The following is a 23,193-nucleotide window of genomic DNA, read 5'->3' as shown; positions in this document are numbered from 1 at the left end:
CTCAACTGTAAAATACTGTAAACATTCCTCCAACATAATGTTATAGGAAGGACTGCAATGTTTCTATTGTTAGAACATCAAAAGAATATTAAAAAAGAAAAACAACAATTGTGTAAAATGCCTTGTGAGTGAATTCAGGAAACAAAGCACTGATCTCTTATAGGATTTTCACCACACTTGAAAAGAATGTTATTTTTGTAGCCTATTGACAAGAGACTTTCCTGTTTCTTTTTCTTTATTCACTGACAATTATTTACACATACGAAGGAAAATAGAACTATATTGTTTAGTAAGGTAATGTCATAATAATACTCCGAAATTATGATTCTGGGAACACGTGTCCTTTAACCAGAAGGAACATGAATTAAAAACAATTTCTGTGTTGGTGCTTACTATGTTTTCCTATCTGGAGACTGACAGGGGGGCTACTGTGTGTGTGTGTGTGTGTGTGTGTGTGTGTGTGTGTTTAATTATTGAAATTCAATGTCTATAAAGTCAAGAGTTTAGCTAGGAGAGAAACTGAGCATAAACTGTCCATTCTAAACTCTACATTTATAACTACTTGGTTGGAAGGATATGGTTAAAAGCAGGTTTTCTTTTTTGAAAAGTTGTATTTCATTATCTAATCACCATGACAACAAATTGAGGTACTATAGCAAGCCTTAGAAAAACACCTGTCTTAAGAAAGGAAAAGTTGGTTTCTTCAGGTAGTTGGAATCTCTGTAAATATTTAATTTGTTAAAGCCCTAATATTATAGAAATAATCCAAAGCGTGATTAATGAAAAACAGGAAGTGTTCCATCCTCAAATAAGAAGGATCAGACACAGATGCCACTGATAATGGGAGATCCAAAATGAAAAGCAAGCATATCAGCAGTCTTTAAAAAGCAGTTTTCCTATGGGATCCCTCTTTGTGCCTTCGCATCTACCTATTATTAGAGAATCTGTGTTGATCTATTTAATTTTAGACCTTCCACCTCTTTGTCAAATCTGGTTGAGATCAGCTTGCCTAAATCCTGCTGTTGTCCTGTGGAAGAGGAGTGTGTGACATGACAGCTGGCTGATTTGCATATTTTCCTCTCATTGGCTGAGGAAACTGCCCAGGCAGTGAAACACTCCAAGGCAGGCGTGGATTTTAGCTGCTTCCTCATTTTGAAAACTAAGAACATTTCTAAATGTGCTTAAGAGCATCTATAAAACCCCAGACACTGTGCATTAGGACAGTCCTTTTTCCCACCTACCATGAGCAGAAGTTCAAGATAATCTGAAAGTGTACTCATACAGACACCATGCTAGCAGATTAAAAACCCCTCAATTCCAATTATGTATAGAGGCTTTGGTGTTTGGTGGGATTTTTAAAAGTCCCATAACCACATGATCAATCCAGGTGATTTAAAATCAATACCAGAGCCAGACAAAGGCTGTTGTAAACAGCTCTCTATTTGGTTTATGGAAAAGGTGAAAAATCCAAGCGAAGCTTTCTTCAGGGAGAGGCTAAACCGTAAGACACTAGCTCAAGCCTCTGAGGCCACTTCATTCCCTTGGTGGGAATTCAGAAATACAAACTATACCCTGAACCTACCTCTCTCTTGTCCAGAGAAAATGAAGAGAAAAACCTCTAAATACTGTGCTTATCAAAAGTGCTACCTCTTTCTTGCTAATATGAGAAGAATGCTTTGGCCATGCTATATTTATATTTAAGATAAGTGTATTCGAGAAGTCAAACATATAGCCAACCAGTGCTCTACCCTTGGAGAAAAAGATACACCCTTTAATCTTAGAAGCACAGGATTACTGAATAATTTCATTTTAGAATACTCATAAGTTCGGGCACCTGGGTGGCTCAGTTGGTTAAGCATATCCTTTGGCTTGGGTGATCTCGGGGTCCTGGGATCCAGCCCCGCATTGAGCTCCCTGCCCAGCAGGGAGTCTGCTTCTTCCTCTCCCTCCGTCCCCCACCCCAGCTTATATTCTCTCTCAAATAAGTAAATAAAATATTTTAAAAACAAACAAAAAACCCAAACCCCACAAAACAAAAAACAACAACAAAAAGCATACTCAAAGGTAAGTGCTTTTGAAATCCACCGAATTTTAAAGTAGTGCATCTGAAATCCCTGGACAAATGTCCCTCATTCAAGATAGATATGAAGGTAGTGCTCGTTGTCTTAGTCTCTGCTTTCAAAGCTCTGTCTTCATAGTCTTTCGTTACTCTCCTTAGTCTCCTTAGCAGAATCTCATGCCACTTATATTTTCTAAGTTGGCATTAAGTTGATATTAAAATGACACAGAATAATAGTTTTAAGGTATATCAGGATACAGAAAATGTACAGGACTGTTTTCTTCAGAGCCAATCCAAAACAATATCTTTCATAGCTGTTTTAAACCCCTTCCTACTGCAAAATGTTTTACTTTGGTAAACCACGGGTCAGGTACTGCTCCCCCTAAGCAGTCAAATATTCTACAGCACATTCTTAAAAAGCAAAACTCTCTTGACGCCACATTTACTCCCAGCTGTGTCTCTTCTCTCATCTGCCCAACCAAGCTTCTTGAAAGACTGGTCTACAGAGGCCTGCCTGCCCCTGGCTTCACTGCTGCCAGGCTCCCGTCCCCACGGACCACACTGAGACAGTGACCTTCTGTTGCCAAATCTGATGGGCTTCTCTTCATTTTTATCTTCCTCGACCTTTCAGCAGCATTTCTGCATGAGACACTCTCCTCTTTTAGTAGCTAAGACACCACAGTCTTTTGATTTTCTTCATGCCCTTCAGCCATCCCTTCTCACACTTTTGCCAGATGCATCTCTTCCCATCTCATCCTTAAATGGTGAACATTTTGAGGGCTTTGTCCCCCTTCTCACTCTATCTGAGCTTCTCTTTGGGCTGTATATTCATCCACAGCCACGGCTCTAAACCCATCAACATGTCAATGACATCTGAATGTTTATCTCTAAAGCCAATGGACAGCTCCACATGAGTGTTTACTAGGGTTATCAAAGTTAACATCCAACAACTAAGTGATTAATTTTCCACCACTTCTTATTCCACAAATCTGCTGCTTCTCCAATATTCCCCAGCTGCTCAAACCAAAAACCTAGAAATCATCCTTACTACCTCACTCTCTCAATGACCATACCAAATTTATCATGAGTTCACCTTCAAATGTATCTCAAACCAGTCCATTTCTATCTTCACTATTCCTTGTTCCATTCAGGGATAGTGGTGAGGGATTTCTCATCAATGACTCAAATGCCTCTGTGACCTAGCACCAGCCCATCTCTGGAATCTTATCTCTTGTTGCTTTGCAAAACAATCTCCTTGGTGTATAATATCTTTTAGTATATTACTAAGGGTGTATTGGCACACAAAATGCCTAGTGTTTCCCCCAGTATGGGAATTTCACTCGATTCACCACTTAGAAAAGCAAGGTAGCTAAGAATGCTACCCCAGTTATGTTTCTGGAGGTGGTGTTAATTTCTTCATAAACATTAATAGAGATACATAATTTCAGTAGTTTACAGCACTAACATAGTAGCTGGTACATAGTAAATACTTAATATCTGTTAAATTAGTAAATTATTTGGACTGCTGCTGCAGCAGGGGGAAAGATCCCATCATATTGTGAGAGAGAGAGCCAGGGATAGAAAAGTCTTGAATTGTGTGTTGGTATTTGAATAGCTAGGGAAAGCTCCCAATTAGGGACAAAGCTATAAGAGGTTAATAAGATATTGGGGACTTCTGTAAGCACTTTTTCAGTTAGTGATTTTATCTGGTGGGGGATCCCTCCTCTTACAATTTGAAGAACAGAAAAGTCATCAGAAAGGGAACTGTGGAGAGAAAGGAGGCTTATACATGTACCCAACAGTAGCTGCTTAATGCTCTGGCAGGGGCAGCTGGCCTAACATAATAATGGAATATGAAAATAACATAAAGATGCAATATGAAAATCTAGGATTCTGGTCTCAGCTCAGCTCAGGACAATAAGAGAAACTTCCCCACAGAAAGGAGTAACTAAAGCCTCATAAGATAAAATGTTACGATTTTATGTAGTATTTCAAAGCAAACAGAGGGATATGTAGACCATACTACAAAAATCTGTAAGTAGCTATACATGTGAATAAGCAATGTATAAACATATAATTTTTGTGGGGTGTGTGTGAAGGGGCTGTGATTGGTTTTCCTCCTCTGAACCTTTCTTTAATATTGCTGCTTTGCCTTTTCAATGGTGATACCTCCCCATCTAAATCAAATTCCATTAAGACTACCCTAAGGCTCCATTTTTGTCCATATGATTCTAAATCTAATGCAAGATATTCCTATTTTTAAACTGTTTGATTTTACAGAGCGTGGGGACTTTAAATACTAATTCACGGTAATTCAAACATTATTTGTTCCTCTTGTTATCTGCCATCTTATTCTGTAAACCCAGAGCTTCTCAACTCCAGTCTGCCTTAGAATTACCTGGCAGCATCCTACGAAATGTAGGTAACTGGGTCCCTGCTACAGCGATGCTCATTCAGAGGTCTGAGGTAGGAAAAATTCACTCTGAAATTTCCCATGTGATTCTGACATGTCACCTGGCTTAGAAAGAACCATGCTAAATCAGGGCCCGGTGAAGTCACAGGACAGCAACTCCCAGGCAGGTGGAGACATCAGAACTAAGCGCACACACCCCATGACATAAAGGAGCTATCGGCTGGCTCCATATTACCATTCATCCTCATTTTCCCTCGCATGCACTTTGCAGTTCTCAAAAACCCTTTCACATACTCTCTAAAGCACCTCGTCTTTCTGGCCTCACTTTGCTTTCTGGCAAAAATAAGGACATTGGCCTCAATTATTTCTTTCAGCCTGAAAAAACAATGTGTGCCTGACATATAGTAGACACTCAATAAATATTTGTTGAACGAATGAATGAATGCATGGCTACCTCACAAAAACCACAGAGAGCGTGCTAGGGGTTGGTATTAACAAGGTTTTTGAAAAAACGGTCTGATACCTAGTAAACTTAGGCTTCGAGAAGTTCAGGGACAGGGTTAGGAATTGGATGTAAGACTCGTTTTTTGACTTGTCATCTGGTGATCTTTCTTTCAGCATTCTTGCTGAAAGTTGCCAATTAGACTGTGTTGGGTGAAGGACGGTCCACCTGCTGTATTCTGTATTCCAGCTACTCCTGACGAATGACAAACCGTTGTATATGTGTAATGGCATGTAAGCTGTTACCTTCTTCTTTAACCTCTGTCTACAGTAGAGGAAGTAATTCCAGAGGCTTGATATATGTATCTACAAGTGATAAATCTGTGTGAGTTACAGCTGTGTCCTTGTAGATTTACAACTATAAGTTTTAATTCATCTCTGACAACGCATTTACATAAATTACAGCAACACAGTAACAATGCCATATGCTGGGATGTTCACCCAGAGAAAGTCAAGAGGCTTACCGGAGCTGGCTTTCATTCTTTTACAAAGGGCCACTCTGAGTATATATGAGAAAGCAGCTTTTTGTTTGGTGTGGTGGGTATTATACTGATGTCTTCTTGCTCTTGACATTCCTCTGAAAGTAAACGATGTTTCAACACCTTTCAACACATTAATGAATTTTCTACACTAAGGTGTAACTTTACAGAGCGGCAGAATTACCTAAATGATTCAACATTCAGAGGAATGAATGGGAATTATTTCTAAGCACCTACTCTGTCTTCAAGTGTGCCTGTTTAACAGCACTCTGAAGTGGGAGCGCAAGTCGGCTGAGTTGGGAGGGAAGAGGGACAGTGTGAGGTAATCAAGGGTGACCCTCTCCTTCCAGTGCAATGATGGGAAAGGCCTTTGGCTTCAGACAGGATACAGAAAAGAACAGAACCAGATCTTTTGAGGCCTATCCTGTACTTTTCAATCCCAGCTCACTGTTCCTATAGGAATAAAAGGGTAAGCTGATTCTTTCACAGTAACTTTGTATTAGTCTACTTAGTTAAAAAAAGTTTCCTACTAAGAGTTTTCTCTTTTTAAAATTTTTATTGATCCAATTTTTTTAAGTAAACGCTACCACCAACGTGCGGCTCAAACTCATGACCCCAAAATCAAGAATTGCATGCTCTACTGACTGACCCAACCAGGTGCCTCAAGAGTTTCATTGTTAAACCAAGACTAAAGTCTCTTTCAAGTTCAGAAACTCAAAACTTTAAAGGTGACTATCAATCAACACAACCACTACCATTTACTGAACTTAACTTTAACTTAAAATGTAACAGTCATGACAGTAAGTATAATATATATGTCAGCTCAACTAATCTCCAAGAAGACCTAAAATTATTCCCATTTTACAGGTAAGGAAATAGATTTAAAGAGGTTGGTTATGTTCCTAAGGTCAACCCCCTGCGCTCAGGGAAGATGACAGCCTTCCTGTTATCTCAGGGATGAACTTCAATTCATCAGTCATGATAATTCCATGCTCTTTGCCAGCAAAAGGCCAGAAAATGTGATACAATTCTGGTCAGTGGAGACATGAGAACAAGGCTTTCTGAGGGTATATCTGCTTTAAAACTTCCTCCTGGGGAGTCTAGGTGGCTCAAGGGGTTAAAGCCTCTGCCTTCCGCTCAGGTCCTAGGATGGAGCCCTCCATCGGGCTCTCTGCTCAGCAGGGAGCCTGTTCCCTGCCTGCCTCTCTGCCTACTTATGATCTCTGTCAAATAAATGAATAAAATCTTAAAAGAAAAAAAATAAAATAAAATAAAAACTTCTTCCTGCCTCTGGCCAGTACTCTCTGCATAGGTGGCTATGCCCAGTGCTGCTGGTCTAGCCCTGAGACCAATATACCAACGCAGCAAAACAGAGAGACGGACAGACAATGGTCCCTGACCATACCATTGAGCTGCTCATTTTCCCAGATACCTCTGGATGTCTTGTTATACAAGATAATGAAGTTTTAAATTTAATGCCTCTTTTGTGGCTTCTATTACTTTCTAGATGAAATATCCTATTAAATCTTTCTAATGATTCCACAATTCTTTTATTTTAAAATTCCTCTCTATGCTTAATCTAAGTCTATTTTTTTATAAAGATTTTATTTTTAAGTAATCTTCACACCCAACATGGGGCTTGAACCCACAACCCTGAGATCAAGAGCCCCACACTCCAAACTGAGCCAATCAGGCGCCCCCTAAATCTTTCTTTTTAATGTGACTATTTTTCTACCAGTTTACAAAGAGCTCATCCCCTCCCCCCCAAATTTTTTCATGAAATATTGTTTTTACATTTTCATTATGGCATCACTTTATATTTTAATTTAGTATCTGTACTTAAGAGACTGTATTTTGAGGTTGATCAGAGTCTGCTGGTTCTGTCATGCCTTCTAGCCCTCTTCTTTACTCAGACCCCATGGATTCCTTTCAAGGCCAGATCAACTGTTGCCTGGACCACCGTCATGGAAGCCTTCAGTCCATTATCTGTGGCCCTGACCTTCCAAAATGGAATGTGTGATGCTGTTGCTCTCCTGCTTAAAACTCTTCAAATGGTCTCTCTGAATGTACCACTACACATTCAGCATAGTATTAATCTATATGCACCCTAAAAACTTTTTTTTTTAATTTTATTTATTTGAGAGAGAGATCACAAGTAGACAGGGAGGCAGGCTCCCTGCTGAGCAGAGAGCCTGATGCGGGGCTCGATCCCAGGACCCCGAGATCATGACCTGGGCCGAAGGCAGAGGCTTAACCCACTAAGCCACGCAGGCACCCCCCTAAAAACTTTTAAATCCGTTACTAGCATTGAAAAACTGGGAGGTTTTTACATGAAAACCCAGATTTTCAGCTTTCTTGAAAAATCAGACCAGGCCAAGCTCCACAGCTGCACGTGGCACCACCCTGTACATGGAGCGTGTGTTCTCCTGTCTGCCGCAGCACCCCCTCCCCAATCTCCTGGCTCCCAGTTCGATCCCTGCCACTCAAGGACAGTAGCCTGGTGCATTTTACTAAGGGCTTACACAGCTCTTTTTAAGAGCTGCATTAAAAACCTAAACATTTCTTGGAAGGTGCTATCAAAAATGGAAAAATGAAAGACAAAGCAAGAGGGCTCACCTTGTTCTTTCAATTCACGCGACCTGCTTCATCTCTGCAGGTGTCTGAGTTCGTCTCTTCTGATCTATGAGACGGAGACTATGAAGCAACCCATCTAGGAAAGGCCTTCCGTGATCTCGCCCCTCCTAACCGCTGGCTTTCTCTCTCTCCTCTTCTTAATTCCACACTCCTTTGCAGCCTCTTGTTCCCAGCACAGCCCAAACTTTCACAGTTCCTGAAATGCACTAGAGGTTAAACGATGCCTCTGTGCTTTTGTGGATGCTTCCTCGTCTCTCTGAAGGTTTCTTCCTCCATGTGTGCCTATGGAGCCCCTACTCAACCTCAGTGCACAAGTCACCTTCTTCATGAACTTTTCCTGCTCTTATCTCTTACCTCCACAGGATTCGCCTCTTCCTACCTTGTGTTGTCACGCTCTGCTGTGGCACTGAAACACTTTATTACACTGACTTGCTTCACCTTTGTCATCGCTGTTGGACTACAGATTTCTAGCCCATAAAGTGGTTACTCCCTTCTGCATTTCACAGTGTCCTGTAAATACCTCTACGCACCACGCAACAGAATCTCTCTTAACTGACTTCAATTTTACTGACTCTTGGCGTCAGCCAATACTCTCTCCTCCCTGGCTGAGGTCCACACCCGAGAAACACCAGCGGTTACCAGGCCCACTCCCCACTGCTCCTGTCGGGTCAGCTCTCTGACCTCGAGTTAACCAAAGCCATGCTAGCTCTGCTGGTCAATGTAAGCATGTAGTGGAATTAAATATCTGAAAAAATTATAAACTAAGAGTGGGAAGATGGTGTTAGAAAGATACACCATGCATATACATGAAATTAGGTGTAGGTGAGACAAAGTGTACTGAACAGGCAAAGTGTAAACATCCAGGATTATACTCTGAGCCTGCCTTACACGCATCTTTAATTTCTTGTCCTACTTCAACAAACAGAAGACGGCAAGGTTGAGAAAGAAAAATGTTCTAGAATATCATTAGTGAACCAATTATAGAAAGAAAAGGACTTGTTCTCACACCAAGAGACGAAAAATAAAATCATTTTGATAGGATTTAAATTAAAATGAAATGTTTAACACACACATCATTTTACATGATGCTACACGGGAGCAACATTTTTGATGAGCTGAGTGACTCCCGGGACTGACTGTACTAGATCCACAAGCTTTTAGGACACCTCCCCCAACCTCTGGCTTCACCAGATGTGAGCTCCATTAGGAGTTCTATTTAGGATAGGAGTTACCAAATTTTGACAGCAAGCTCATTTAAAGCATCAACATCTCTGGGACGCCTGGGTGGCTCAGTTGGTTAAGCAGCTGCCTTCGGCTCAGGTCATGATCCCAGCGTCCTGGGATCGAGTCCCACATCAGGCTCCTTGCTCGGCAGGGAGCCTGCTTCTCCCTCTGCCTCTGCCTGCCACTCTGTCTGCCTGTGCTTGCTTTCTCCCCCTCTCTCTCTGATAAATAAATAAATAAATCTTTAAAAAAAAAAAAATAAAGCATCAACATCTCTTTAAAACCTATCATGAGGAACGCCTGGGTGGCTCAGTGGGTTAAGCGTCTGCCTTCAGCTCAGGTCATGATCCCATGGTCCTGGGATGGAGCCCCATATCGGGCTCCCTGCTCAGTGCAGAGCCTGCTTCTCCCTCTCCCTCTGATGCTCTGCCTGCTTGTGCTCTCTCGCTTTCTCTGTCAAATAAATAAATAAAATCTTAAAAAAAAAAAAAACTACCAAAGCTGCAGACTCACGTCCTCATTATATGTGTTTTAGAGTACTTAGGGATCACATTTATTGAATACTACATGCCAGCCCTGATTCAAAGTACCTTGTACATCAAGAGTAGATATAAAGACTATAAGGCAGTGAATCCAGGATGAGTTCAATGTACTGTGACTCTCCTACACAGTATTTTCTGATTTTATGACTACTATGCATGAGATATCTAAGTACACGAGCATACACACATACATACACATGTGTACTTTCTTTTCTTTCTTTTTTTTTTTTAATGTGTTGACAGGAAAAAGAGAACGTCTAGGAAGGAAACTGAATGGCATTCAGAAACGTACCTAAAACGTGAATTTTGAAAATCAAAATAAATTTTAGTCTACCTAATGCAAGGATGTTGAAATGCTGGCTCTGTAAACAAAAGAACTTTCTGCCTCATGTATTTGCAATCACAGATATTGCCAAGTATTTTAATTGTACTTCTTGGGGCAAAAATCTTGAATACTACCACTCAAAATATACCGCAAATGTAAGAAGTACACAGTGAGTGACAGAGTAGGTAAACAACAGGAAAACACGCAGTCTGCTCAAAATATTCTTTAAAAGTGTTTAAACGTTCTGAATAAATGATGGTCTAATTTCAAGCACTGTTCCAGATATCTGTTTCTCTTCCTAGAGATTCTTCTCTAAATAGCACTTCACTTTCAAAACAGGAAACTTGTTAGGTAATTCTTCAACACGGTGTCAGGAAGCCATTGTCTTCCCCAACCATTCATCTTATTATCACCCTCGATGCCGTGTTTCTGGCTGTGCTCAGAGGACGTCATAGGAAGCACCGGCCATAAACCCAGCTGCTGAAAAGAGCAAGAAGAAAATACCTAAAATGTCACAGGCTGACTAAGTACTGTAGTCAATTCTCCCTGCAATTTTTGCAATCACCACATAAGTGCCCTTGATGTATAAACGTTATAGACTTCTGCTCAGTGAAAACTGTGCCTGAAGCTTCAAAACTCTGCCTTAAAGAAACATCAATCTTACTGTCCACCACATACCTCAGGCCCATTGCTCCCTCTAACTACACGTAAAATCTTTGTTATTTTTGTAGAGAAGGACACACTGTTTTCCAAACTTCGATTAATATAGTGTTTGCTGACATTTCTGCCGAGTCTTGATTAGCTTTCTTTGGATTTACAGTAGCCTCAGAGTGCTTGCCAAAATTAAATGTATTCTGGAAAATTATATTGGTTTATTTTTATTAGAGGGCTTGAAATCTCATGCTGAAAACATTTTCATATCTTGCCCCACCCCCCTTTTCCTAAAAATGTTATTTATGGAAAATGCCAGCATTCAGTTGTTTAACACTTTGCCAACGCCATGTAACTTTATTTAGAAAATCTGTTACTTAGTGTTTAAGAAGCCACACATAAGAGCTGTCTCTAGGTACCTACGGGAATAACTGTTTTCCAGCTAAGATTTGTGCAATTCCAGGTATTAAGATAATCTGAAAACTGCTATAAATGAACCATTCACATACGTCCAGGAAAACAGCGGTTGGTCTTTGGTTAGCACGTTTCCCCTTATGCTTTCTTGCTCCTCTGGGCTTTGCAGATGTTGTCTCTTTTGTCCCTTCTACCTGGCATAAAGTCCCTAGCCCATCTCCTTCTTTGCCTAACCCCTAATTGTTAATGGCTCAATTCAGATGTCCTCTCCTTTAGAGAAACCTTCCAGACCGTTCTCCCTAGACTCCTAAGCAAGTCTAGGCTAGGGTTGTCTCCTGTGTTCTCCCACAGCATTCTAGATGGCACTACTGCAAAGGGTGATCACAGTATTTCGACCACAGGTTTACGTCTTGTCTTCCACTCTACATTATAAATTCCTTGAGGGTAGAAATTGTTCATATTTATTTTCTGAGGTCTTGCATATACTATGGTGTCTGGAACAGAGAAGAGGCATCATGAAATTTTAATTTTAATTTTATTTTTTTAATATTTCAAAAAATAAAATGAGTGATAACTCCTGAATAAATGAATAGTCTGTCATGTGAGATGAGAAATACAGGTGACAAAACAGACCAACCGTGGGGTTTCATTTTTTATGAGAATAACTGCTGGTCAAGAGTCATTCGGTTCTTCTCAGGAATGCTAGGGAGGGTAAAAAGAAACTAATAAACTATGGGAAAATAGTCTCAGAGTATTCCGGCAATCAAGTGCACACATCTTCTGACCTAGCACTCTATAAGCAGGAATTTACCCCACCCCCCCAAAATCGGATAGGCATAAAAAGTTACATAGATTGGGCCATTCAACATAGTACTGTTTGTAATGGTGAGAAATGGGGGGGGGGGCACCTGGGTGGCTCAGTGGGTTAAGCCGCTGCCTTCAGCTCAGGTCATGATCTCAGGGTCCTGGGATCGAGTCCCACATCGGGCTCTCTGCTCAGCAGGGAGCCTGCTTCCCTCTCTCTCTGCCTGCCTCTCTGTCTACTTGTGATCTCTCTCTGTTAAATAAATAAATAAAATCTTAAAAAAAAAAAAAAAGAAATGGGGGGGGACTTCAATGTTAATCGATAGAAGTTTGGTTAATGAATTCTCTTACATCTGTGTTTTGGAATACTATGTAGTCATCCAAACAGTTTAAAAAAGCCCTTTGTACTTAGTATGTCCAATGGTGAAGTCCTGAGCTTCATCCTTACTCCTCGCCTGCTCTTCTCCTGGTTGTTAGGGCATCTTCATCCATCTCAGTCATCCCTGCCCTCTCTCTCTCACCACTGCCTCCCCCTTACCTGCCCCATACTGCACCTACATCTGAACAATCATCAAGACCTGTTGGCTCTCCTTCACCCACCTGCTTTTCTCCATCTCTGCTATAACAACCCTAGTCCCAGCTCGGCAGCAAGCAGACTTTTAAAATAAAAATGGGTCAAACCAATTCCGATTTTTAGAATCTTTCCTACAGAGAGAAAAGCACTGGTGTATAAAGATATATATTCAAAAATGCCTATTGCAGTCTTGTTTGTAAGAATGCAAAGCTGGATTCAATTTGAGCATTTTCTCAACAGGAAAAGAGTTTTCTAAAATATTCTATTTTTTATAAGGAACATGCTAGATTAATGGTTTTCAACTGGGAGATCTAGCTATTCAGACTTTCAACTGGAAGAGCAGTGTGTCTATTATGATTCCAATGTTGTGAAATAAAGAACAAAAGCCTTCCAAAACTAATAAATAAAAAACAATTCTTAAAAACAGATATAATTTCCCTGCTTAAAATTCATTAAAGGCATTTCATCATGCTAGAGTAGAAGCTGAGATCCCCACCCTGGCTTTCCTATCCAGCTCCACCTCCAACCTCTCTTCTGCTGCCTCACAAAATCAGTGCCCCCTGCACTTGCCTTTTTTCTGTTCCCCAAACTTTCCAGTGTTCTTTGTACCACCTGCTCCTTGTAATACCCTTCTTCTAGATGATGGCACCGTCTGAGGCTAAATGCCATCCCCTCAGTGTGTTCACACCTGAGTACCCTAAGTATGTACCCCGTCATTCCACTATCTTACCCTACTACTACCCTGATGGTTCCTAGTTAGTTTCTTGTTTGTCTCCTCTTACCAGGAAAGCCGCTCCCTGAGAGCAGGACCCATGCCTGTTTTATCTGCAGCTAACAGTTGGCATTCATCACATACTTGCCATTACTGCATAAAACAGATGGGCTCACTGGAAGACATAACACAGTGTTAAGTAAAAATACGAACATGTTCGGGCACCTGGGTGGCTCAGTGGGTTAAAGCCTCTGCCTTCAGCTCAGGTCATGATCCCAGGGTCCTCCGATGGAGCCCAGCCCAGCCAGGCTCTCTGCTCAGCGGGGAGCCTGCTTCCTCTTCTCTCTCTTGCCTGCCTCTCTGTCTACTTGTGATCTCTGTCTAGCAAATAAATAAATAAAATCTTTTAAAAAAATTTAAAAAAAAATACGAACATGTTGCAGAAGACATACTGAGGAAAGGTGGGGGGGGGGGTAGTATTATTTTTGTATTACAGAAAGCAGCCTCAAAGGATTTACAACAAGTGGATGAAACAGGAATTAACTCTAAGGGACAGGTAATGGCGGACTTTAACTTTCCACTTTAAATATTTGTTACTGTTTGAGGTTGTTTTTTAAATGAGCATGAATTACATTTATAGTCAAAAGAACCAATCAATATGATTCATTTGGGGAAAAAATGGAATGCCAGGGAAGAAAGCAGGTCCACCTCCTCCCTCGCCAGGTGCTCCTTATTGGTTATGTTCCTCTTCTCTCTTTCTCATGGAAATGCTAATCATTCAAACATTGTATCTAGATGTCTCACGGGGAGGATGGAAATGACACAAATTACTCTATTTTGACTGGCTAGGTATCAGTGGATCATTATTGTCAAAGAGAATAAAACACTTCTGTTAGGGAAAACAACAACAATAAAACTGTTACAGGAAGCTTCCTGTTGACAAAAAGAAGAAAGAGAATCAGACACTGGCTAGAGCCCACCAGATCCAGAGATGAAGCAGAATAAAAAAATCTCAGACCAACTCCACACCCAAAAAAATCAAACAACAACAAACCTTAAGATTCTAACTACAGTTTTCTTTTGGGTTATAAAAGCAGCCACACACCCATGCAACGTAAGAAGGTCCTGTGATTTACATAAAAAGTTAAGTTCATAAATAAACATTACTGAATTTCAATGGATAAGTAATAGATGACATGCAAATGAGGGAAAATGAGAACATTCACAACTATTCCTGTTGAAACTAAGAAAAACTACAAAAAATTACGCTGACACCTGAGAAACTGAAAATAAGAATAATAATAAAATGGTTGAATTACTGAATTCATCTCTTATATCTTAAAAAGGATGAAGCAAACAGATGTGGAAAGTTATATAGTAATAAAGCCCTTGAAAATAAAATATCCAGCGGTGGTTAATATAAGGACTTTGAATATATGCAAACAGGTAAGCCAACAACTGAGATATGGAGATAGGCTAAAAATTAGCCTAAAATTACTTTACCCAGAAAGATTCTAATATAGCAGTAACATTAAAAGTAGTATTTATAAAGACTTTAAAAAATCATTGAAGGAAAAATATCAGTAGGACAAAAGATTAATGGTGTGGAAAATTAGGATAAACAAAAGAATGTTAAATATAATCAGATAAGGACAGATCAGTAAGTATATCTAGAAATCTGCTAATTACTTGACTTGATACCCTATTCATTCATTCTACTTGTAAGATTAATAAAGTAGTCTGGAAATAAGAGCAGCAAATAAAATCATAAGAAAGAAATTGCAATAAATCTACCTGGTATGAAGGTTGATGTGTACCAGCAGGAGCCAACAGAATGAGGTTGACTGACTGTGTCTTATTTAACCAACGACCAAATAATAATCATGATGGCTAACATTTTTTAAGCCCTTACTATTGGCTGACATTTGTTTCATATATATTTATTCTTTTAATCTTTACAACACAATGTTATGAGAGTTACTGTGTCCATTTTGTAGATGAATAAACTAAAGCATAGAGAATTGAAGGACCTTAGGCCACAAAGCTAACAAGGAACTACAAGAGCCCAAGTCGGTCGGGCTCCAGAATCTGCTCTGCCTTTTCTAACATGTAAGAGAAAATATATAACTTGCTAATTAATTTTCAAACCAAATTTGGTATGTTGCAAATATTACCAAAGATATAATTAACCTGCGCCAGATAAATGCGTACCAGTAAGGAATTTGAGAGGCCATATAACTTAGTGGTATAAGGGAATCAAAGAAAGGTCAAAGGAAAACAAATGCAAAGGAAAATAAATTTCAATGGAATTATTAATGAAAACAGGACCAATGTTCATTATTTTAATGTGGATTATCTTCAGCATTTTTATTAACCAGGAGTGCTAGTATGCAGCAACTGTATATATTCAGTGCAGGCAGACATTCAATCTAATCTAAAGACAAAAGGAATTGGAAAGGGGCATTTCTTGAAATCTTCACTGTGTTTGAAACGAATCCTCCCACAGACATTTTTGAGTGCTTCCTGTGTAACTGGGGGAGGACCACAATAGGTAACAACAGAGGATGGTGTGACTGAGTGAAAAGTAGCTCAGAAGAGGAGAGGATTGATGACGATGAGCCCAGCCAGAATCTCAAAGGCTCTGAAGCACAAAGGTCAAGGGCCTAACTTAGGGTTAGCAGAGGACAAGGTGGATCTCAGGTATACTGGTAAGGAAAGTTGGCTGAACCCAGTGATTGGATGAAGATGGGTAAAGGAGGAGTAAGAGCTGCGATGTCCTGGTATGACTGCACCACTAACAGAAAAAGGTGGGTTAGAAAAGATGCGGGGCGAAGAATATAGGCTTAGGTTTTCTAAAACACTGAATATGAAACAATGACAAGATAGCAGAATGGAAATGTCTAGTGGATAAAACCTTTAGGGGCTAGAGTTTAGGCTGAGCCCAATTATAAGGTGACATGTGAAGTTCAATGCATCTGTCCTACATAGAATAAAGAATCTGTTAAGGCCAGAGGAATTCAACATGCGGGCTGATTACTCTTTATAGCATTAAGCTGTGTGATGGGTTACACGTCAGCATTCCAGAATTTACCTTTGGTCTAGAATGGATTATAGCTAGACCTCAGTTGTCACAGTACTATGAATACAATCAATCTTTGCTTCTATTTTTTCCTTCATTATCTGGCCTATGGCAGACCTGGTCATGGTCCACTACAGAAATATAGGTACCTTTCATGACTCATAAGAAAGAGGTTTCTCTATGCTCTTTCTGAAAAGATATCCGTTAGAAACAATGTGACAAGGTGTTTCTGACTAACCAAAAATACAACTATGCCCAAAATTACCCATATATTTTTGATATAATTAAGGCATACTTTGTTTTCATTACCATGTCATATAATGTTTCTTATTATATTTTTTAGTCCAAAGACTCAGTGTTTTATTTGATTCATGTGTATCCTACTATGCATCCACTATGTTCTAGGCACTGAAAAACAGGCTTCAAAAATGAGTTAAGGAACTTAAACTTTTCAATGATAAAGTTCTCTTAATAATTCAAGATTTAGATAAGACTTCGGCCACACTTTCTGGCATACATCACTGCGTTTTTGTGAGCACTACGGCAAAGGAAGTAAACATCTGTATTTCCCACAGTGGATCAGAGACCCCAAGTGACACGGAACAACCTTCGAGAGGAAAACTAGCTAACAGGAGCCTGGGAGAAACTTGTAGAGAGTGGGCAGGTATTTATTACAGAGGCTGGGTTTCAAAGAGATTGGAAAATCAGTGAGACATAATATCAAGTCTGCCAAACCAAAGGCAAATATTGCTAGAGGGAGGATTTTCATTGCTGATTTAACCACACACAAACCTGCAGCTCTAAGGATTCATGGAACTTAATTAGCCTGCTTATCAAGAATACTGCCTACCAACAAAATTTAAGTACTTCATAGAGAGTTACTTTTCTTTTCTTTTTTTTTTCTTTTTAATTAAGCAAAATTCGAGTCAGGTATAGGCCTCAGTTGCTAGCAGTCGCCAGGTAAAAGCGAAGTCAGCAGCACAGAAGGATTTTTAACTACCGAGCTGCATCAGAGTTCTGATTTGCACAATCAGTAGAGAGTCAGCCTAACAGCACAGGCAAGAGTTGCCTTTAGGAAGGAAGAATCTGCACATGCCCTAAGGCAGCCCTGCTTAACTCATCCACCAAAGTGCTCCTCACTGACGACTGTGAACTGGCCCCAGAGTCTACAAACACTCTCACATCTCCATGTGACCTTGCATGTTCTCTACAATTAAGGTAATTTAATTGCAATGTGATGCATTTCCAAGTTTATCTGAATACAATAGCAACCTGTGCTTACTGAAGACTAACCTAAGAATTTCACATCAATTACCTTATTTACTTCTCATGCAAGAACAGGCACTATTTCTTTTTTCTTTTCTTTTTTATTTTTTTTAAAAATTTTTAATTTATTTTCAGCGTAACAGTATTCATTGTTCTTACACCACACCCAGTGCTCCATGCAATCTGTGCCCTCTCCAATACCCACCACCTGGTTCCCCCAACCTCCCACCCCCTGCCCCTTCAAAACCTTCAGATTGTTTTCAGAGTCCATAGTCTCTCACGGTTCACCTCCCCTTCCAATTTCCCTCAACTCCCTTCTCCTTTCTAACTCCCCTTGTCCTCCATGATATTTGTTATGCTCCACAAATAAGTGAAACCATACGATAATTGACTCTCTCTGCTTGACTTATTTCACTCAGCATAATCTCTTCCAGTCCCATCCATGTTGCTACAGAAGTTGGGTATTTGTCCTTTCTGATGGAGGCATAATACTCCACAGTGTATATGGACCACATCTTCCTTATCCATTCGTCCATTGAAGGGCATCTTGGTTCTTTCCACAGTTTGGTGACCGTGGCTATTGCTGCTATAAACATTGGTTGGGGTACAGATGGCCCTTCTTTTCACTACATCTGTATCTTTGGGGTAAATACCCAGTAGTGCAATTGCAGGATCATAGGGAAGCTCTATTTTTAATTTCTTAAGGAATCTCCACACTGTTCTCCAAAGTGGCTGGACCAACTTGCATTCCCACCAACAGTGTAAGAGGGTTCCCCTTTCTCCACATCCCCTCCAACACATGTTGTTTCCTGTCTTGCTAATTTTGTACGCACTATTTCTACTACCTTTACCGTGCGGAAGCTTCAGCTCAGATAGATTGAGAAACTTCCCCAAGGTTATGAAATTCACAAGCGGTGGAGATGGGATGCAAGCTGCCCAGTTTCTAATTCATCTTCTCTGATACATTACACTGCAGCATTTTAATGGACTTTGTAGTTAAATTCGCTAACTCTTCCTCCTTGGTGAGCTAAGGCACAGCTCAGCAAACCTTTCCTGTAAAGGGCCACATAGTAAATATTTTCAGCTTTGCAGACCATGTAAGGTCTTCGCTGGCGACAATGACTCAATTCTGCTGTAGTGTGACAGCACCACACATGGCCCTCAAAGCAAGGAGCGTGGCTGTGTTCCAGAGAGCTTCATTTACTGAAAGGGGCGGGGGTGATCTCGGCAAGAGCTTGAGAACGCTCACGTAGACTTCATGCTCTATACAGATATGCATATGTATTCTGTGGCTTTGTATCATCTCCTACTGTGTGTGTTTTGGAAGAACATGTAGGAAGAAAATGGATTAAAAAAAAAAAAAAAACAGCAGCCAATGCCAAAAAGTAAGGGGAAGGGGATTTAGTGCTTCTATGCTCTATGCTCTCTGTTACCAACCAATCTAGTAACGATGACAGGGAATCTGCATGTTCACCCTCTTCCCCCCCAGTCCTGTGTTCTCTGCATCCTGGATAGACCACAGCAGATTCTCCCATCAGCTGTGACTCTCCCTGTATGGTGGTTACATCTTATCTTTCCACCTAATTGGAACCCCACCCCCTAGAGTCCAGTGAATTTACTAATTATCGTCTCTGCATGTTTTAGGTTCTATTTCCATGTCTCTGTGCGTGCTAGGAAAACTGTCCCACTCTCTCTGTCAACTGATTCCAATAGCTGGTCAGGAAATGCAGTACTGCATTCCCAGTTCAAACTCCCTAGTCCTTGGATTCACCTCTAAGACATCATTTCTGAACATGCCAATTACACTTGTGCATTCTGTTTCAACAGCTTACTCGCTTATTTCAAATACTACAACACTGACACCATAAAAGATTTAAGAGAATCCCCGAAGTGTCACTGGCACTGGATGTAACTGGTGACCGGCAAAAGCAGTTAAGACTTAGAGATGTAGCTTCATTTTCCTGTTCTCAGTGATCAGAAGAAAAGGTAACCTTTATTTTCATACAGAACTGGAAGGTGAAGGTTATTCAGTCATATAAAACTAACGGTAATCTGGGACATCAAAATCAAGAAGCTGAAGTGGACAAAAATCTGGAGGCACTAAAATGTCTAAATGTACTAAAATGATGGACAGAAAATAAAACAGGCTAAGAATGACATTACAAATTCCTGTTAAGAAAGAATGCCTTTGATTAGTAAGTGTATCCTAAGTAATTGAATTAAAAAGAATAGAATATCCAAATTATTATGTTTTTTGCATGTTCCAAAAACCTGCATTGAGACATTTGCCCATAATGCATCAGGTTTCTCTCTGCTGGTTTTGCCAACTGTGTCTTGTCCAGTAACAGTCTTCCCTCTGCTTTCTCTGCTAGTAATGATATACTCTCATTTTTAAAAACTGTCTTACCAGAATAGATGCTGAAAACGCTACTTGAAGAATCTGTCCCTTTTAGGAGAGAATCTTACAAACAACATGGAACTTAATTTTTAAACAAGTATTTAGAGTGATTTCACTGCTCGGAGTTCAGAGTAAAACAAACAAACAAACAAACATGGCCACCAATAAGGAGTTAATGTCTAAAAAAAATTGACATCCACCCTCTACGCTCTCACACAAAATGCACACTTACACATTAGAGACTGAGAATGTTTGCATAAAGAAACGTGTTCAACATTCCAACAGTATCCCCTAAACTTGTCTGACCCCTGAAATTTTTACCCCCAACATCTATTAGCAGCTCTTAGAACTACTGTTTTCATGGAAAGCAGCCAGGGAAGCTTTTGGAGAATTAATTAATAGCCTATTAAATTTTAGAGGCAGTATAAAATTTTAGATATATCCTTACGAATTTCTTTATATTTCTTCTGGAGATTCCTAATACAGTTGACTACATACTTATCTAACATAGTTGAATATAATTCCTAATACGGTTGAATAGATCAGCATTGATAAATGCTATAATGAAACATAAGAAGTTATGACTTGGACTATTTATCAATGAGCTCTATAAATTCACCATGTTCACAGGGGAGCTTAGCCCTGGTTTTGCCATTTGTTAACAGTATGACCTCTGGGATAAAGAGATTTAAAGCCTCTCTTGGAGCTTTGATTCACTTATATCTAAAGTGGGGCCAGACTTGCCCTGTCTAACCAACTGGTACATTCTGAGAATCAAGTGATCAAGATGAAAATTAAAATCAAGAACAATTCTTCATAAACAATAAAGTGTTATAAAAGTACAACAAGATTTATAAAAGTATAAAAATAATATATTATCTCATCAGTTTCTTTTTTCTTCTTCTTTTGAACACTGGCTAGGATGCTGTCTTAGAATTGCCAAATCCCTTGTTTTACTTAGAAAATTAATTTTTGGTTAGTCATTAATCATAACGTACATCAAACATTTTCAGAAAATGCCTGGTGGGGGCGCCTGAGTAGCTCAGTCAGTTAAGTGTCTGCCTTTAGGTCAGGACATCCCAGGGTCCTAGGATCAAGCCCTCTTGGCTCTCTGCTCAGCAGGCAGTTTGCTTCTCCCTCTCCCTCTCCCCCTCCCCCCTGTTCATGCTCTCTGTCAAATAAATAAAATCTTAAAAAAAAGAAAAAAAGACAATGCACGGCAAAAATAGAAGAATCAGAAAACTGTTTAAATGTAGAGACTTATTGCAAAGTAGCTGGCGAGCAGAATCACCTTTCTCTAGGCTCTATTATGAACCCATCCGTAGCAGCCCTTCGATGCCAGTGAATAAAGACAGTAGGGCTCTATATTCTTTGAGTCCTTCATTAAACTATTGATCCCTTTAGCATTATCCATAATGTTCCAGCAGCTCAGCACGTCAACTGGTGAAGTGCTAGTCTCTCACTCCTTTCAATAACTTCCACACTTTATGGAGAGGAAGTCACAGTGATTTATTTACCTGACATTTTCCAGTCCGGATGTCGTACAGGGCCACTGAACCATGGCGAGCTCCAACCGCTATTCTGTGATTCCGCTCATAATAGCTGACCATGTAGAACCTGAATTGAACATTTTAACAAACAACAAAAACAAAACAAAAAACCCAGGTGAGATGACCTGCACATGGAAGTGGACAAAACGTATCTCAAAGATAGAAGTCAGCTCTGATACATATTTTTAAATAAATATATCTATAATTAATACATTGAGATTTTTCAGAACTGTTTCATTTTAGTAACTCTTAAAGTCAACTGACAGATAAACATTGCAAATTACCACTTAGGCTATGGATAATTATTTTCAGTAGAAAACAACTTCATCATTACAAACACCTTTGAATTTTCAAGCAAGAAATAGGGTCAAATAAGGTTTAATAAGAAAACTCAGTTTTGCTATAGTCATTATTATGCAAATACTTCTACTTAAACAGAATGGAAAAGATGAAAAGGCTTACATATTCAATCCAATTATGTTCTCACATTTTATTATAGTATCAAGGAGTGAAACATACTTTCTAGCAGATCATAAAAAAGCTACACTAATGTTATGCTTAAGTACATATCAATAATTTAGAATGAAATTAGCAAGTTATCCATAAGGAAAAGGCAAAATCTGGCAAATTCCATAGATTTTCCACATTTACTGGTTTCTCTAAATGACAGCTATGACTAAAGGTAGTACAAGGAAGCACATTTGGTACTTATTTGGCATTACATGAAAAGAATACTGAGGGAGGATGATTTGAAGGTTATAAGAGGTTGATTTATTTTTATTTACTTCTTTTTTTCTAAGTTAATTTGCATGAGTGGATTAGGTATCTGAATTCCTGATCTATGCTTTGCCATAAAGATTTCCCGGCCATCTGGCTAGAGCCTGGGAAGAAATAAATAAAAATCACTACAAGTGTAAATAAGGTATGATTTTCTATCCCCAATGAATTCTGAATACACCTTCCCATTATCTAGTGCTATTGTCTCGGTAGGAGTTGCCCAGATGAACAAGTGGCCTACGTTAAATATTTATGAGGATATCCCATCAATTCTACCACACATTCCTTGACTTTTTTCTCTGTGGTCGTCCTACCAACCTAACTTTTCTGCTACCATTTTTTTTAAAAGATGGGCAGGAGAGGGAAAGGAGAGGACAGCAAGGAAATATTTCTCTAATGCTTTCTTGAAATGGAGTAAAAACACCTACAAGGTCACGTGACGACATTTCTGAAATTCTGGTGAGGCTGGGAGACAGACTAGAGTTTTAAATGTGAACATTTTGAAACCAGCGACATTGTGATGAAGCCATCTAGGCATGGGATGGCATTAGGACATTCTCACACAGTTCGTCAATCTGGAAAATGATACACTCAGTTTTAAAACCTTTTGTTTGTTCCTTATTAGCAAGTGATGGATTCATTAATAGTTCTGTCCTATCCCTAAGCCTTACCCAGTAGAACAACTCCTTTCCCTTCAGTGGAAGATTAACGCTTCATTTTTCAGTCGCACGAGAGAGACACTACTTTACCTCCTGCTGGTTTTGGTTTTGCTGTGCTCAGGCAATGGGATG

The 23,193-nt window shown here is 39.7% G+C and overlaps 1 protein-coding gene across 2 annotated transcripts in view; it reads right to left on the bottom strand.

The window, feature by feature from the left end:
- WDR7 (WD repeat domain 7) overlaps positions 1-23,193 on the bottom strand; it is a 365,672-nt gene that overhangs the window by 49,981 nt on the left and 292,498 nt on the right. For both annotated transcript variants that reach the window (XM_004745540.3, XM_004745542.3), the window contains one exon: positions 21,593-21,692. In XM_004745540.3, coding sequence (XP_004745597.2) covers positions 21,593-21,692 — 100 coding nt within the window. The remainder of the gene's footprint in view (positions 1-21,592; positions 21,693-23,193) is intronic.

This window comes from Mustela putorius, unplaced genomic scaffold (genome assembly GCF_011764305.1).
Source record: "Mustela putorius furo isolate JIRA1106 unplaced genomic scaffold, ASM1176430v1.1 tig00003858_pilon_pilon_pilon, whole genome shotgun sequence".
In the NCBI taxonomy this organism is placed as follows: domain Eukaryota; kingdom Metazoa; phylum Chordata; class Mammalia; order Carnivora; family Mustelidae; genus Mustela; species Mustela putorius.
This window is presented reverse-complemented; position numbering and strand designations above follow the sequence as displayed.